Consider the following 17,897-nt stretch of genomic DNA (forward strand, 5'->3'; position numbering starts at 1 on the left):
GAATAAAAGAAAGAAAGACAACAATTTACATATTATGTATGTCCTGTATTTTACGATGTGCTACACCAGAACATTTTGCATGCAAAATCACATGTACTTTACACTCTCCTCTGTGCTTCCTCTTTTCCCCTCTCTCTAGGTGCCATATCTACAGACTCGGACAATCCTGTTGTTCCACTAGTCTATGTTTCTAGCATTCTCCATCAGAACCCCTCCCCTTGCCTCTCACTTATCTCCTCAAAACTTGCCGACTATCCAATCAAAAGTATTATTCTTCTCCTTCAGCTAGTCTTACTCTTCTTCCACTCAAACTTGGAAGGAAGTATCTCTCCTCTTTCAAGCACCCAATACATGTGTTTTAGGTTGCCCATAGTAATTCCATGGTTTAGGCCATCATCTAGACTACCACATGTCATAATTCAGGCTTTTATATAAAATTATGAAAAGTCCTCTCTATGGTCAGGCCTTAAATTTCAATATTTTTAGGGCAAGGCCACTTTTCTGTAGGGCAAATTCATACATGTATATTACAGCACAAATGGGAAGAATTGGAAGGGCACAGAAAATCTCCAAGGCCAATGAGAGGGGCATTGCGGCCAATCAAAGGGACATCCATGGCCTTGGTGGACTTGGATTAAGTTAAGCCCTGTATGGTAACAGATAAACATTATTTTCTAGATTTCCTGAAAGGATCTGGGACCTGTTTAATAAAGCTTGTTATCAATAACCAGTTACAATAACTGCTTATGAAATGGGGCCCAGATCTATGATCTTCACTGTTTACACGGACATGTAATTTTAAAGTTATTGTAACTGACTTAAAAGCATCTGTAAATGACAAACAAATACTACTCATCAATGAATGTTAAAGAATGTTTTCCTTTATTACAAATACAAATAAACAGTTCTACTGAAACATATATATCAAATGACAACAAAAATGCTTTTCTAAATACATCATTTCAAATTGCTTTGAAACGCTCAAGTCTCATAATGGAGTGTCGCTTTTAGCAACAGGAATACTTGCCAGAGACTATTCTGACATATCAACGAGTCATCCCCCCCCCCCCCCCCCTCTCTCTCTCTCTCTCTCAGCCATTCCTGACAAAACAATTGGAGTTGAGAAGCTAAACGGTGTTCATAACGATGCAAGGGATCAACATCCCAAATATCAGAAAAAGGTCCAAACTTTGAAAGGCTATGGTGTGTGGGGCAAACCTAGTAATTACTTTGCAGGGACTTTGAAAAGATTGAAGTATTTTGAGCTCCATCTTCCAGCTGAGCTAGCAAGAGTTGCAAGACACAAAACAGTAAATATACCAGGGGGTATTTAGTTCAACCCATTTGGTTTAACACTCGTCATCCAAAAAAATAATTTCCATCAGCTGTAGCAGCACGAGGGTTGTTAGACTCTGGCAAAGAGAAATTCTATGTGCACTTTCTTTGGGATTGCCCAGATTTATTTTTATCAAAAACATGGGAGCTACAGATACTGCCAAAAAATTGTAGCCTGCCCGCAAAAAGAACATAACAGCCTTCTTTGTTTGTTTTACCCGACTGCAAAGAAAGCATGCGTATGCTTGTGTAAGTAAGCAACCAGGGGACCTACAGCTTTAAGACCTCTCTGAGGGACTTGGTAATGAGGACTAATGCCTTACCAAAGGGCACTAGCACATCATCTTGGTTTTGAAACCGGGGCCTCCCGGGTTACAAGACCACTGAGCTATCGTGCCTCCTAATAAATAATGAATTAAGAGCATGGGCCATCACTTCTTGCGGGCAAATTATTTAATTCTTTGTAATGTGTGGGGCAGTAACTCATCAAATACTTTCAACCTTTCCCGTTGGTCATGGATAGATATAATCAATTTCTGTCGAGAATGTCCTGTGCTCTGTCTTCTAACATGACGTGTGTGTTCTTGATGTATTCGCACCATTCTCCTAACCGAGTCTGCATTGTGGCAATCTGTTGACATAAAAAATAAAAGTTTAAAAAATCAAAATCAAAATACATGTAGATAAAACATTAATGATAAAAATAAATTGATTTTATATGAAGATGTTTTACAAATCTCTTTGTTTTCACACACTGGCTACAAATTACAACATTGTTATTGAATGGTTGTGATGTTTGAATTTAATATGAAGGTTCTATTTAAAGCCCCACTGTACTACTTGTAGCTACTTGCTCCCTCCATATAGAAAACAATGCCTAATCAGTGACCATTGGTCCCCCACGGTCCACTTTTTCTTATGTTAATTGAGAGCCGAGTTGATGAGATAGCCACCTGTCAGTGACCACTCTGGGTGGTCATCATTACCACTATCACTATTAACATCATCACCACCATCACTATCATTATTCAACATCACATTATCACAATCATTATCGTCGCCATAATCTTATCGACCATCATTAATCTTTTCTCACCTGTTTAGCATCCAGTACTCTTGGTTGTACCCATGTCATATGAACCTTGCTTTCTACTTGGTCGATAGAACCTTTCACTAGACCCAATGACCATCACCACCACCACCATTTAAAATCATCAATACCAACACAACCATATAACATCATCACCACCACCACCATTTAGCATCATCATCATCACTACCATCACTATCTTTGTTTACCATCACCATTATCACAATCGTCGTCATCATCATTCTTCTTTCCTCACCTGTTTTGCATCCAGTACTCTTGGTTGTACCCATGTCATATGCACCTTGCTTTCTACTTGGTCGATAGAACCTTTCACTAGACCCAATGATAATGCCTTCATCACTAGGATTTCAACCTGCAGTGGAAGATACATAAGAAAATAATGTCTTCCCTTTGTCAAAGACATTCCACATCGAAACAGCACTCTTATACTCAGTATTCCCAGTGTTCCTGCTGTATACAGAAGATGAACCTCAAAGCACATCCAATTGGATTTTTTAACGAAAATGTAGTGTACACATTTACAACCAGAAACCTTTTTGAAATTTAAAATATTTTGACTTGATTATTAATTGCATAATGAAACAGTCGCAAATCTAGACAATTATTACAAAAACTTATTAATAGGATCAATGGGTATTAACAAAACAAGGGTTTTGTAACCTCCTTCAATGGCTGTTTGGCAGCTTGTGTGATCACAGACAATATAAGACTATGATTGTCTACTGGTTATGACTGTACTTCACCGTTACTGTATTTGTCTGTGATTATGATTATTTCTTTTCGTAAACTGATCTGTAATTTTTTACTAGTGTAAAACTAATTTTTCTGAATCAATAAAACATGCTTAATTTTAATTTTTTGTCCTCAATCATCCAAGAATTAAAAAAAAATTAAAAAAAATAAATAAATAAAGACTATCACAAAACTTTGATGGACAATATAAATCGAAAATAGTAAAGCAGGGGTTACTAACCTCATTCAGGGGTAGCTTGGCAGCTTGTGCGATCTCAGCGAATGTAAGACTCCGATTGTTGGCTGGCCGTGTGAACGTCATCTCCATCAGACAGAGAAGCGAGATCTTCTGCCTCAAAGGAAGCTCACTGGTTGCAAGATCAGGCTGCAAACAGATCATCAGAATTTGATTATACAGTAGGCTTGCGGATGCACCATGTGAGAGAGAGGGGAGGATTGAGGAGTCCTGAAAAGGACTGTTGGTGTAGACTTGAAAAAGACTGTTGGTTTCTTAGCTTTTTAGAACTATAGCGCTTGGACAGGATGGGTGGCGGAAGTGGCTCGACGTTTCAAACAGGTTGACTATCCGTCTTCAGGAGACGACTTGGATTGGATTATTACACATTGGTTCTTTTGAACAGCATCTACTTTACTGTGGATTAGCAAAACAACTAAAAACAGTGAGTTTCACAAAAACTTATTATCACAGATTTCTTTTCAAGGTACTGTTATTTTAATACAGGTGAACTGATTATTCAGTATCTATTTCAGTAAAGACTTAAATAGTGCATTGAGATTGTAAAGTGATTTCCAAGCATAATATTGCATCCTCGTACCTAAAATCACTTAACAATCTCACTTCACTATGTCATTCTTTACTCAGAGCCACAAATACATGTGGGTTTCCTATGTAAGTGGGACACGAAAAATGTCACCAAGTGGGTCCCTAATTTATGGAATTACCCATGTAGGATCAATGTGAGGCACTACAAGAGCATTTCAGGCTCCTTCTTTCTTTGCGGGAGGTTGGGGGTAAAATATGGCATACATACCTGCTGTTTCCATACTTGTGCCATGGATTCAAATTGATCTAGATTGCCACGGTTGAATGCAAAGAGAAGGTCAACCAGCCAGGTTTTGTCGGTGGTTCGTAGGGACTCCAGCACAGGATGGGCCAACTATAGGGAGAGAAGAAGAGAAAAGGGGGCAGGGAGAGAGAGAGAGAGAGGGGGGAGGGGGAGAGAGGAGGGAGAGAGAGAGGGGGGGGGGGAGAGAAGGGGGGAGAGGGGGAGAGAGAGGGAGAGAAAGAGATAGAGAGAGAGGGGGGAGGGAGAGGGGGAGAGAGACGGAGAGAGAGATGAGTGGAAGAGAGACAGGAAGAGAGAGGGAGAGAGATACAGTAATTTGGGGCAGGCATCTGTACAAACTTTCTCTTTGGACATGGCGATATATGACTTTCCTCAAATCAACATTTTGTCAACGTAACTTGGCCTTAATCATTCAAATGATTTGAATGAGTGTTCTCTTGAGCTTACCAGTTTACTCAAATCACCCAATCAGGATTAAGATTTATGCGATCATTCCTGAACAGCTACATGTAGATCCTGATTGGAGGACTGTTACTTGCACCCAATAACAAATGATTTGAAGCAGTGCTCTCTTGAGCTTACCAGATCACTAAAATTACCCAATAAGGATCAAGATTCATGCCATCATTCTTGAACAGCTAGATCCTGATTGGAGGACTGTTACTTGTACTCAATAACATGATTTGAAGCAGTGCTCTCTTATGCTTACCAGTTCCCCACATTACCCAATAAGGATCAAGATTTATGCCATCATTCTTGAACAGCTACATGTAGATCCTGATTGGAGGACTGTTACTTGCACTCAATAACATGATTTGAAGCCGGGCTCTCTTATGCTTACCAGTTCACCCACATTACCCAATCAGGATCAAGATTTATTTTTATGCCATCAATCTTGGTGGATCGGTACTTGCACTCAATAACAAAATGATTTGAAGCAGTGCTTTCTTGAGCTTACCAGATCACCAAATTACCCAATCAGGATCAAGATTTATGCCATCATTCCTGAACAGCTAGATCCTGATTGGAGGACTGTTACTTGCACTCAATACTAAATAATTTAATGCAGTATTCTCTTGTTGCTTACCAGTTCACCAAAGTTATATACTCCATCTCCAAGAAGAGCTGCTAGCCCAAGATTGAATGCACGTTCTCTCCTCTCCTCCTCTGTCAAGATTAATCAGGGAATAAAAAGTGAGGAACTGTTAACAACTGTAATTCAGAGTTTTCTAAATAAAAGCTCTAAATCAGGGGTTCTCAAACTTTTTTTTCTTGACGGTCCAGATGTGATTTCCTTGAAAGATCAAAGATCTGAAACAATGGTCAAATCTAGTTTAATCTAAGGGGAATTGTTACAGGCAATTGTTTTAGTCTACGCAGTACCCATGGTACCCTATGGTCGAAATTATGTAAACATGGTCTCAAAAGATAGCGGGCAGGTGGATTCTGCCCCCTGCCCCCCATCCCCCCCCCCCCTTGCCCTTTTAAGGTTTAAAAAAAAAAAGTCTTCCGGTCGTCCGGATTGACATGCCCCACGGTCCAGACTTTGAGAAACCCTGCTGTTAATGTATCAGCTTTTCCTCAACACCACCACACCCCCATCATCATCATCATCATCTCTTTCTATTTTGTGTCAGTCTGATGTTCATATCGTCTGTGCGGCAGGGCTATACAGAAGTATCATGCTGTGTTTTTTTATGTTACACTGAAATGTGAAACCACAAGATTGTATTGTAAGTGTGAAACAATATGATTTTTCATTATTTTTCTGAAAAACAATGTAACGCATATTTTGTAAATCATTGTGTTTTCTGACCAATAAAACTTATCAAGTTAAAAAAGAAAAATAATATTAACAATGTTACCATTATTACTTACCCCCTATATCCTTAATGTCTAAGCATCCCAGATATCTCAAGGCATCCCGATAGTAGAGGGCATGGTTACCGGTCACCTTGTAATAGTTACTGGACAGGTCATAGAACCTGGCATGGACAGTGGTCACTCCATCGTAGTTGTCCAAGATCTTCTGGACTTCTTCGACCTTGACCTATGGATATCAAAAGGAAAGATTAAAGATAAAGTTTAGTTCTGGTCATGCGATTGCATCGTGAAAGAAACGGTGTGGTATCGATCAGAAAAAGTTGATCATGTAGCTTATAAATATTAATGTGTACTGCAAGGTTCTGGAGTCATCAAAATGATAAGACTTTTGGCCCAGTCTTGGTTAAAAGTAACAAGCACTGTACACAGAAAGATGAATATGGGACTACACAACCATGTGGCATAAAAATCGGGCCTCACTTTTAAGCTGTTTCTTGTCATATTTAGAGTATGAAGGCATTGAAAGAGCCATGCCTTTCACAGAACATTTTTTCTAAGTTGTTTTTCCACACTTGCATAATAACAATGATAACACTCACAAATTATTTTCACCTCTCCCCAGAACTCAACATTCTCTTTAAAATGTTTATAAGAGACCTAAACAAATTGGGCTTTTCAAACAGAGGTGAGGTGAGGGGTGCTCTTGTAGTTGGTACTGGAGGGTTTTTCACAAAACTTGCCATCAGTGACAAATGACAGTTTTTGTTATAAGCTACTGAAATCCCTGCTTCTGATTGGTTATCAGCAGATTTGTCATTGAAAAAACGCTTTGTGAAACACCCCCTGGACAGATCACAAAAACATGCATGGACAGTAGCTACTCAATCACTTATCAACGATCTTCTAGGAATATCATTAGAACACAATGAAACAGTGTTGTCAAAGTTGACTTAATCCAATGCTCGACATTAACAGGCCCTGAGGCTGGGGCACATAGGAGCCCAAAATCTAAATGTTGTCATTTTTACATAAGGCTCATGCATATACCCTGTAAAAAGTTCAATCCAATCCCTCTTCCAAAAAAGAATAATATGGAACCCTGCTTAACCGAGCAAGCTACAAGTACAATAGGCCTGTCTTCATCAGACCTATGTTGCAAAATAACCAGCTATTTTCAGAATCATGATATTTTCCCGAAACTCAAAAATTGCGCCTTCACCAGACCAAGACGCTCATCACAAACTAGCGCAAATTATTTTGGAAACAAGACCAACATTTCTCAGGATATTTTCTCAACCACACAGCCGGCTAATTGCAACTGTGGGCTGATGAAGACGCACGTTAGCTGGCTGATTTGAGATCGGGCTGGTTAAAATAGCGGGTTATTTTGCAACGTCGGTCTGATGACGACAGAACTAGTGTCGTTGCATGGTACTGTACCTTAGTTCCTTCGAGGTCGTTGACCTTGAGCTTCATCATGCCACCTACTGTCAGACATAGTATCCCAGCCTGGTCGGTAGCCTTGACCTTTTCATAGATCTTCTCAATAAAGGTCAACGCTTCAGTGTAATCTGAGGGGAAGATAAAAAACAATATGATGAAAATGTACTACATTCATTGCAGACCTGTCAACCTCCGGAATTCAAAAACTGTATTCTTTAATCCCAAAAGTTATATTTTACTGACAAAAGTTGTATTCTTCAAAATAAACATGGACTGTTAGGGGATCAATGCCTCTTACAGTTCCTACATACAGGAAGAATTTTTGTATGGATCATTGGTTGAATATGCATGAACCATTGAACATCCCTAAATTGTTGATGTGACCTGCTTGACATGACAGAATGGGCATTTTTTGTTGTTGAAAATCGTATTTTATTGAGGAAAATCGTAGTCGTATTTGCTTCTAAAAATCATAAAAAATACAGACTAAATCGTACTGGTTGGCAGGTCTGTCATTGTATGTGGCATCTTGATGTAAAAATGAAAGAGGTTACGGTAACTTATTTATACAGTTATACATTTATAAAAAGGTTTGTAATAAGAAATACAAAAATCCAATGACGACTATGGTTTCACATAAAGACTATCCATTCTTAAATGTGTAAAAGTGTGATCACATACAAATTAATTAAAACCCTATTAATTTTTTGTTTATGTATCATACCTGGTACTTGTTTGACTATAACAGTTGCAAGCTCGGCTAACGACAGAGGGTTGATTCTGTGCTCAAAGTCTGACAGGAAGTTTTCATACAGCTATCAAGAGGAGAAAAGGACATATGCCAAATTATAAAATATATAAATGAAAGTAGAGCTGGCATATTAAAAGCAAGGCTTGTGACTGCCGACGTATATATGCAACCCACAATCAGTTATGAAGCCCCACAATCAGTTCATGAACTTGATGTTATATGTTTGAATCCAAAATCATGCAAATAGAATAATCATAATAGGCATTTCCAGGCGCCGTCTATCTAGAAATTCTATTCCGAGGCACATTTATAATACCCCAGCTTTAGCCTAGCTGCCATTACAGCTAAGGCTGCGACGGGTAGTTGAATGCTCGAGTACCCGCACGGTTGACAACTACTCGGGTACGATTTCTCGTATCCGAATATTCATCCGCAAAAAAAAAAATGTCCAGGCCCACGCTTACCCGTGCCAGGGAGAGCGGTGGCCGCTGGCATGGTACTGTTGGTAAAAATGTTTCCCAACTCAAACACTGTCAAACTCACCTTTCAGAAACTGGGACCAAATGTCCAGATTTCTGTTTGGACTTGGAGGAAAATGGATTATTCTGCCATCTTTGGTTTTTAAAACAGCATTGTTTACTGTTATTATTCTTATTAAATCGGCGCCTTTAACTGCAACTCAAAGTAAAATTGCATGTGTTTTCGGCAAGGGACCTGGGAAACTGCCGAGTGGTATGGTAGTGGCAAAAACAAAAAACAAAAAAACAAAAAAAAATCAAAAAATTAAAAAAAAATTATAAAAAAACATGGCGTCCGAATATTCGAGTATTCGCTTGTGAGCCTGGGAGTGTATTCGGGTACCTTATTACACCGTTGTGCACAGCTTTAATTACAGCACTCCAGCATTTCAAGGAATTAATTCCTGTCAGGTACCCATTTACATCACCTGGGTTGAGAGTGGCAAATGTAGATCAATGTCTTGCCAAAGGACATGTGATTGCCTTGTGATCGACAATCCGGCGACGTATCCACTCGCCCACGACACCTCTATGTTATATTTTTGATTAAAACTAGGAACTTTTGTGAGCATGCAATTCTATGATTCTGTTTGTGCTTGTTTAGCATTTATTGAAAATTTTATGGAGGGAAACCATTCAGAAAAAGACACTTAGAAGATGCTAAAAAGGACCGTACAATATGAAAAGTAGTGACTGGTGAGTTGTTCTTTATAGGAGAATTGTTATTGACCTGCCAACAGTCAAATAACTGGGGAGACTTAACCCTGTAAACGATCATCGGATCGGCCGCTGATACCGATCCGATCAGGGGTGATCGGGGAAAAATTTCCGATCGCCGATCAATTAAAATGATCGGAAAAAAATCGGCAATTTTTTTTTTTTTTTATTTATTTTTTTATTACGAAAATTTTCAAGTTTTTGGCTGTCAAATGCTCAAAAAAAGTTCATGGCTGGGATTATTTTGTCATTTGGAGTTGTTGTAGACAATGATTGTTGATATTTAGTGCCTTTTCATGACTTTGAAATTAATAATATTGGTCTAAGAGCAGAGGCAAAACATGCGGGCCGCCATCTTGGATTATAATGTAGTCTAGGTTTGTTTCGTTTTTTTAATGACGAAAATTTTCAAGTTTTTGGCTATCAAATGCTCAAAAAAAGTTCATGGCTGGGATTATTTTGTCATTTGGAGTTGTTGTAGACCATGTTTGTTGATATTTAGTGCCTTTTCATGACTTTGAAATTAATAATATTGGTCTAAGAGCAGAGGCAAAACATGCGGGCCGCCATCTTGGATTATAATGCATAGAGGTCTACCTACATTATAATTCAAGATGGCGGCCTGCATGTTTTGCCTCTGCTCTTAGATCTAGACAAACATGGTCTACAACAACTCCAAATGACAAAATAATCCCAGCCATGAACTTTTTTTGAGCATTTGATAGCCAAAAACTTGAAAAATTTCGTCATTTAAAAAAAAAAAAAAAAAAAAAAAAAAAAAAAAAAAAAAATCGGCTGATTTTTTTTGTCGCTCTTCCGATCCGATACCGATCAAAGGTGCGAGGGTGTCGCTCCGATCTTCCGATCCGATCAGAGCCCCAACTTACAGGGTTGTGGGGAGTGTTTCACAAAGATTGAGATTGACTTTAAGTTGGACTTTACTATGGCAGGCCGTTCATGCCACTGTTTGCTCTCATCATTGTTGAACAAAAAAGTCTTAAATATAACTTAAATATTACCATGTCAGTTAGTCTTTTTCTTTAACAATGAACTATCGAAAAATGTAAGTTCTGTACATTTGTGACGTCCCTTGAGAGATCAATGATGAGAGCAACTAGTGGCATGAACAGCCTGCCATAGTTAAGTCCAACTTAGTCTTTGTGAAACACCCCCCAGAAATCCACAGTCCATGTTTGAGATGTTGATTGTTTTACTTACCTTGAGTAGTCCGTCTCCCTGAGCAAACTGTTCATGGTTCACGAAGTCTAAGAGTTTGACTGTCAGCTGATGCCATAACCTGAAATTGGAATAAGAAGGAAAAGTTTCTGAATCTGAACCTAACTATTTCACAGATCTCATGCAAAAAAAGAATCAACGGCTGAACCTCCCTACTTAGCTGATCAAAAAAATGGGGGGAACGGTATTTTCAAACTACAATAGCTTGTGATCTCTTGGGGCTAGCGAAAAAACAAGTGCATGGTTTGAATCCTTATGACTGGGACTATAATCGATCAAGCCTTCATTTCTAAAAAGTGGCAAATTTCGGAGCTAGGAAAGTAAGATGCAAACAACGTTTAAATCGCTGTTTTGACCAAGATGTTTTTAGAATTCTGAGATGACATCCCGTTGGAAATATGGAGATTAATCTGCTCTTTCATATGACACCTCATTTATTGAGTATCACCTTCAGGATCACAACAAATGTTTGAATCTCGTTTTGTTCATAAAAACTTCGACCAATTTTGCATGATCGCGCAATGCACATAGAGTAGACTGCATTGGGATGCATGCAATCTCTATGGGAAGGATTTTAGGATACAACATCTGGTGCGCGATCCTAGACCCCTACCATAAAAAATAAGGTAGATCTAGATCTAGACCTAATAGGGTGTCTGATCGCGCACCCAATGTTGTGTGCTAAAACCCTTCCCATAGAGATTGTACGCTTCCCTATGTGGTCTACGTGCATTGCGCGACCATCCAAAATTGGTCAATGATTTTATGAAGAAATTTGAAATTCAAACCTTTATAACAAATGATCCTGAAGGTGAAACTCAATAAATGAGGTGTCATATGAAAGAGCAGGTTTTTCTCCATATTCCCCATCGGGGGCCACCCCCAGAATTCTAAAAATATCTTGGTCAAAACAGCGATTGAAATGTTGTTTGCATCCTAGCTCCAAAATTTGCCACTTTCCTGAGCTGCCGCCCCGCGGCTTAAGCAGGGCTAGACGTAAGGATAATATCCAGATGCTTTTTTTTTCGCTAGCCCCAAGGGATCATTTGTTATAACAGTTTGAAAATACCCTTCCCACATTTTTGGAATCAGCTAATTAGGGAGGCGTGAGCTCCGCTCAGTCCAAACCATGGTTACATCGCGTAACATGTGCGCTTATAGTGAATGAAAGTATGGGTGGCTGTTCCCGCCATAGAACCCGGAAGTGAATACACGTTGTAGTCAATGGCAATATCGCGTAGAGTTGTCTCGGCGATATTGCCATTGACTACAACGTGTATTCACTTCCGGGTTCTATGGCGGGAACGACCACCCATACTAGTCAATGGCACATATCGCGGAGACAGCGTGGCTCAAGCTTGCAAGTCGCGCATTGGCTGAGCAACTTGCGTACGATATGCATACGCTTGCATATCGCGCGATACAGCTGTTTGGCTAAATTTAGCAAAACAACATAACTCTGCGTGTAGAGTAAAGTAGCCCGTTTTCGGCCACTTAAGACAAAATCCTATTTTTAGGACTCTTTACTTCCTATTTATTATCATTTCTTGTTCAAATCATGAAGCAAATATTATTATTATTTAAACAAAAAAAGAATCCCAGAAAAAAATCACGAATTGCCATGACAATATTCATTTCAATTTTCACTGTTTTGGAGCCCGTTATCGGCCGAGCGTTTCAGTTTACAGCCGCATGTACAAAGTCAATAGGAAGCGCTCGCGCGCGCCGTGCGTTTTCGCGCTGATGTACAGCACAAGCGGGCGGAGCAGGTATCCCACGCCGGAGCTCCCTGGTGCTCGCCTGGCCGAAGACAGGCACAGCGGTGATCGGAAGTTGGAATCTGAATTAGACAGAGATATCGTGTGTGCGTCGCGGTGTGCGGCTGCATTGATTTAATACATGCGATGACATACTTTTGAGCTTGCGACTAGCACAAAATCGGGCTTTAAATCTGAAAAATACTTGAAATAAAGCTCATTTTATGGTACCCATATTTCTTACAGACACGCGTAAGATACTCGATTTTTCAGATTTGGGTAGCGGGACCGGCGATTACATCGCTAAAATGTGATATTTTAGGATATATTTTCCATTGCAAATGTGGTTCTTCAGTGACACTGGCATAGTATGGTATGTGTGGGATATGTGTTATGCTATTATGTGATGTATTTTAGAGTGATTTTACCTTGTATCCAACCAATCGGCCGAAAACGGGAGCTGGCCGATTACGGGCTCCTTTACTCTACGTCTTTTTCGTCGATTCTGAGCAAAATGCTATGAATATTTCAGCATTTTGAAGGGGCTGTATCTTTTGATAGAAACATCGGCGAGACTTGAAATTTGAAATGTATTATTCTGATTACATTTTTAATTCAAATATCAAACAAAAATGGTGAAAAACGATCCCAAATTGAAAATTGAAAAATCGTTCAGACACCCTAGAGTAAAGTAGCCCGTTTTCGGCCACTTAAGACAAAATCCTATTTTTAGGACTCTTTACTTCCTATTTATTATCATTTCTTGTTCAAATCATGAAGCAAATATTATTATTATTTACACAAAAAAAGAATCCCAGAAAAAAATCACGAATTGCCATGACAATATCCATTTCAATTTTCACTGTTTTGGAGCCCGTTATCGGCCGAGCGTTTCAGTTTACGGCCGCATGTACAAAGTCAATAGGAAGCGCTCGCGCGCGCCGTGCGTTTCCGCGCTGATGTACAGCACAAGCGGGCGGAGCAGGTATCCCACGCCGGAGCTCCCTGGTGCTCGCCTGGCCGAAGACGGGCACAGCGGTGATCGGAAGTTGGAATCTGAATTAGATAGAGATATCGTGTGTGCGTCGCGGTGTGCGGCTGCATTGATTTAATACATGCGATGACATACTTTTGAGCTTGCGACTAGCACAAAATCGGGCTTTAAATCTGAAAAATACTTGAAATAAAGCTCATTTTATGGTACCCATATTTCTTACAGACACGCGTAAGATACTCGATTTTTCAGATTTGGGTAGCGGGACCGGCGATTACATCGCTAAAATGTGATATTTTAGGATATATTTTCCATTGCAAATGTGGTTCTTCAGTGACACTGGCATGGTATGGTATGTGTGGGATATGTGTTATGCTATTATGCGATGTATTTTAGAGTGATTTTACCTTGTATCCAACCAATCGGCCGAAAACGGGAGCTGGCCGATTACGGGCTCCTTTACTCTAGAGTAAAGTACCCGGTAATCGGTCAGCTCCGGTTTTCGGCCAATTGGTTGGATACATGGTAAAATCACTTCAAAATACATCGCATAATAGCATAACACATATCCCACACATACCATACCATGCCAGTGTCACTGAAGAACCACATTTGCAATGAAAAATATATCCTAAAATATCACATTTTAGCGATGTAATCGGCGGTCCCGCTACCCAAATCTGAAAAATCGAGTTTCTTACGCGTGTATGTAAGAAATATGGGTACCATAAAATGAGCTTTATTTCAAGTATTTTTCAGATATAGAGCCCGATTTTGTGCTGGTCGCAAGCTCAAAAGTATCTCATCGCATGTATTAAATCAATGCAGCCGCACACCGCGACGCACACACGATATGTCTGTCTAATTCAGATTCCAACTTCCGATCACCGCTGTGCCTGTATTCGGCCAGGCGAGCACCCGGGAGCTCCGGCGTGGGATACCTGCTCCGCCCGCTTGTGCTATACATCAGCGCAGAAACGCACGGCGCGCGCGAGCGCTTCCTATTGACTTTGTACATGCGGCCGTAAACTGAAACGCTCGGCCGATAACCGGCTCCAAAACAGTGAAAATTGAAATGAATATTGTCATGGCAATTCGTGATTTTTTTTTTTTGATTCTTTTTTTGTTTAAATAATAATAATATTTGCTTCATGATTTGAACAAGAAATGATAATAAATAGGAAGTAAAGAGTCCAATAAATAGGATTTTGTCTTAAGTGGCCGAAAACCGGGTACTTTACTCTAGACCTAATTTCATAATTTGCAAGGCAATATCATACATTACAATTAGTGCTGTAACATCACGGATATCTCCAATTCCGTTTAACCGCCTGTCAAAACCGGACGGTTTTCGGTTAAACGATTTATTAAAAAAATAAAAAATAAAAAAAAAAAACATTTTTTTTTTTTTTTTTTTTTTTTTTTTTTTTTGTCCGTGTGAAAAAGCTGGAAGGTAATTTAACTGAAGGCGCCGATTTGTGCTTGTGAACTAGTCACAAATAATAGTAACAATGTCGTTTTAGAATAATGTGTAAGATCATTAAAGTAAATTCAAAAATAGTAGAGGACCTAGGATAGAACCTTGTCGTACACCATGTGTTAAACTTGGATGAATATATATTGAGATCTATTACAAAGATTACTTTCAAACCAAGATGACAGACAAATTGGAGTGTTGTTCTAGTTTCCAAGTGGTAAGTCATCACACCGATTACTGAGCTGGGAGACATTGCCAGGCATAGTGCCAGGTGGAGGGGCATAAATCAAAACTTTAAAAAAAAAAAAAAAAAAAAAAAAAAAAAAAAAAAAAATTATAAAAAAAAAAAAAATTATAAAAAAAAAAAAAAAAAACGGGTAAACGAAACCGTCCAATTGCAAACGGAATCCGCCATGGGCGGTCGGATACCGGACGGTTAAACGTTTGACTACAGCACTAATTACAATCAGTCGGTACTGCTTCTTACCTACAATTTTGAGGATATCTGCTCTCAAAATGAAGATTTCCAGACGGTAGGTTATTAATTTTTCAGAACGGACGCAATCGCAAATGACCGCAAAATTTGCTGATCTTTTGTCAATATTTTAATAATTTCACACCCGATTCCATAGAAAATTCAGTCTGTGGGTAATGTTATGTTCCTCTTTCCATTGGTGATTCCAGATTTTCGAAATCTTACCAATTTTTTGAGATAGCGAACTATGGTCGAACCGCCATAGTACTAGGGTGTCTGAACGATTTTTCAATTTTCAATTTGGGATCGTTTTTCACCATTTTTGTTTGATATTTGAATAAAAAATGTTATCAGAATAATACATTTCAAATTTCAAGTCTCACCGATGTTTCTATCAAAAGTTACAGCCCCTCCAACACGCTGGTATATTCATATCATTTTGGTCAAAATCGACGAAAAAGACGTCCACGCAGAGTGATGTTGTTTTGCTAAATTTAGCCAAACAGCTGTATCGCGCGATATGCAAGCGTATGCATATCGTACGCATGCTGCTAAGCCAATCCGCGACTTGCAGCTTGAGCTACGCTGTCTCCGCGACATGTGCGATTGACTAGTATGGTTGGCGTTCGTCGCACAATAAACCCGGAAGTGAATGCACGTTATAGTCAATGGCAATATCGCGGAGACAACGCACGTTGTCTCCGCGATATTGCCATTGACTATAACGTGTATTTACTTCCGGGTTTATCGAGGGAATTGCCAACCATAATTTCAGTCACTATAATTTGGGGTTTCGTTCGTGCGCGGAGATGTTACGCGATGTAACCATGGTTTGGACTGAGCGGAGCGCACGCCTCCTAATTAGCTGATCCACCAAATAGCGAGAAGGGTATTTTTAAACTGTTATCAGTTGTGATCCCTGGGGGCTAGCGAAAATATAATCACATAGAATTGTTCCTTAGGACTGGGACTACTTATCGATCGGGGCGTCATATCTCAAAAGTGACAAACCTGAGAGTTAGCCAGGACACAATGTTTAAATTGCTGTTTTGACCAAGATATTTTTAGAATTTCGGGGGCTACGCCCCTTTGGAAATATTGGAATTCACCTGCTCTTTCATATGACACCTCATTCATTGATTATCACCTTCAGGATCACAACTGATAAAGGTTTGAATCTCGATTTGAAAAAAAAAAATTGACTTTTTTTGCATGGTCGCGCAATGCACGTAGGCTGCATAGGGATGCGTGTAATCTCTATGGGAAGAATTTTAGCACACAACATCGGGTGCGCGATCAGACACCCTAATAGTACTAGTAGTAGGGGTGACCGTAAACTCCTCCCAGAATTTCCCTATTGATACTGCACTGAACTCTCAACTCATTCAGCTGACTCATGACCACACAACACTTTCAGACACAAAACCTTTTCAATCTTCAACAAATCCACTCATCTCGAAATTACTCACTTTTTATTATACAGTTCTTCGATCTCATTCCATGTTTCTGCAACATCTGCGCTGGCTTGTCTCTTCTGTTCCGCTAGATAGCCCGAAACATCCCTCATTTTGATATGTTTTGTTGGAGCTAGCACTTTTAGCAGTAGATCTACAATGATTTGGATGATGTCTACCTGCGCTGGGCCGCGATATAACGTGCATAATTCATGTACAGAGCGAAGTAATGATCACACAAAAGGTCATCAGCGAAATCTATACACAAAAATATGCCCGTTGAGGGCGTCTTCTTCTTCTGGAGGACATACGTGTATGATCGAATCTCTTTGTCTGGTTGAAATTAAGCATGTATTATCCATTCGGAAATTTCTTTTTCACTGGTAGAAGCCCGCCCCCCCCCCACTCAGTGTTATTTAGGGTACGCATATGCTCGTTCCCTCTTTTTGAAAGCACCCCCTATCTGAGGACTGCCAACATTTCCGAACCCCCCTTTCGCGGGCTTTTTGCGGGGTTTTCCTGCCTTGGAGACCCCCCTAAACCATGAAAAATGCTCAATGTACCCCCCTAAATTCGGAATAATTTCTCAGGAGTCCAAAGAGACGAGAGAAAAAAAAAATCACCCCCTCTTTAAAGAAATCTCCGGGTGAAAAGATAATACACCCCTTTTTTTTACAATTCTCGGGCCGGACTTTGTCGCACGAAAATTACCCCTTTACCGGACATTTTGGTAACACGCATGGGGTCATTCCGACCCCTGAGTGGGGGGGGGGGGGGGGGGGCGGGGGTAGAAGTTTACAAATCAATTTACAAAAAGAAATAATAATAGTCTTAGACAGTTACGGTTGTGATAAAATACGCTCGTCAAAGCATTAGTTGAGTAAGGTACATGGAATAGTTTGTCACCGATGAGGATTACGATAATAACAATAATTATAATATTGATGATGATAATAATGGTAATAATAATCAATTTTACAAAAAG

General features: G+C 39.6%; 1 protein-coding gene across 3 annotated transcripts; it reads right to left on the minus strand.

Moving 5' to 3' along the window:
* Positions 1-859: 859 nt before the first annotated feature.
* Positions 860-17,101, minus strand: LOC753141 (26S proteasome non-ATPase regulatory subunit 13). Of its 3 annotated transcripts, none has more exons than XM_030987983.1 (11): positions 16,928-17,101; positions 10,738-10,816; positions 8,258-8,348; positions 7,531-7,661; positions 6,145-6,316; positions 5,354-5,433; positions 4,231-4,356; positions 3,420-3,563; positions 2,765-2,798; positions 2,432-2,514; positions 860-1,966 (listed from the first exon to the last, which is right to left on the minus strand). In XM_030987983.1, the coding sequence occupies exons 1-11, from the start codon at positions 17,023-17,025 to the stop codon at positions 1,865-1,867; spliced, it is 1,140 nt and encodes a 379-aa protein (XP_030843843.1). In that variant the 5' UTR covers positions 17,026-17,101; the 3' UTR covers positions 860-1,864. The 3 variants fall into 3 exon arrangements, with proteins under 3 accessions (XP_030843843.1, XP_030843842.1, XP_030843841.1); XM_030987982.1 differs by having other exon boundaries at positions 2,432-2,502; positions 2,753-2,798; XM_030987981.1 differs by lacking the exon at positions 2,432-2,514 and having other exon boundaries at positions 2,682-2,798.
* Positions 17,102-17,897: the final 796 nt, after the last annotated feature.

This window comes from Strongylocentrotus purpuratus, unplaced genomic scaffold, assembly GCF_000002235.5.
Source record: "Strongylocentrotus purpuratus isolate Spur 01 unplaced genomic scaffold, Spur_5.0 spur5_scaffold_17, whole genome shotgun sequence".
Lineage (NCBI taxonomy): Eukaryota > Metazoa > Echinodermata > Echinoidea > Camarodonta > Strongylocentrotidae > Strongylocentrotus > Strongylocentrotus purpuratus.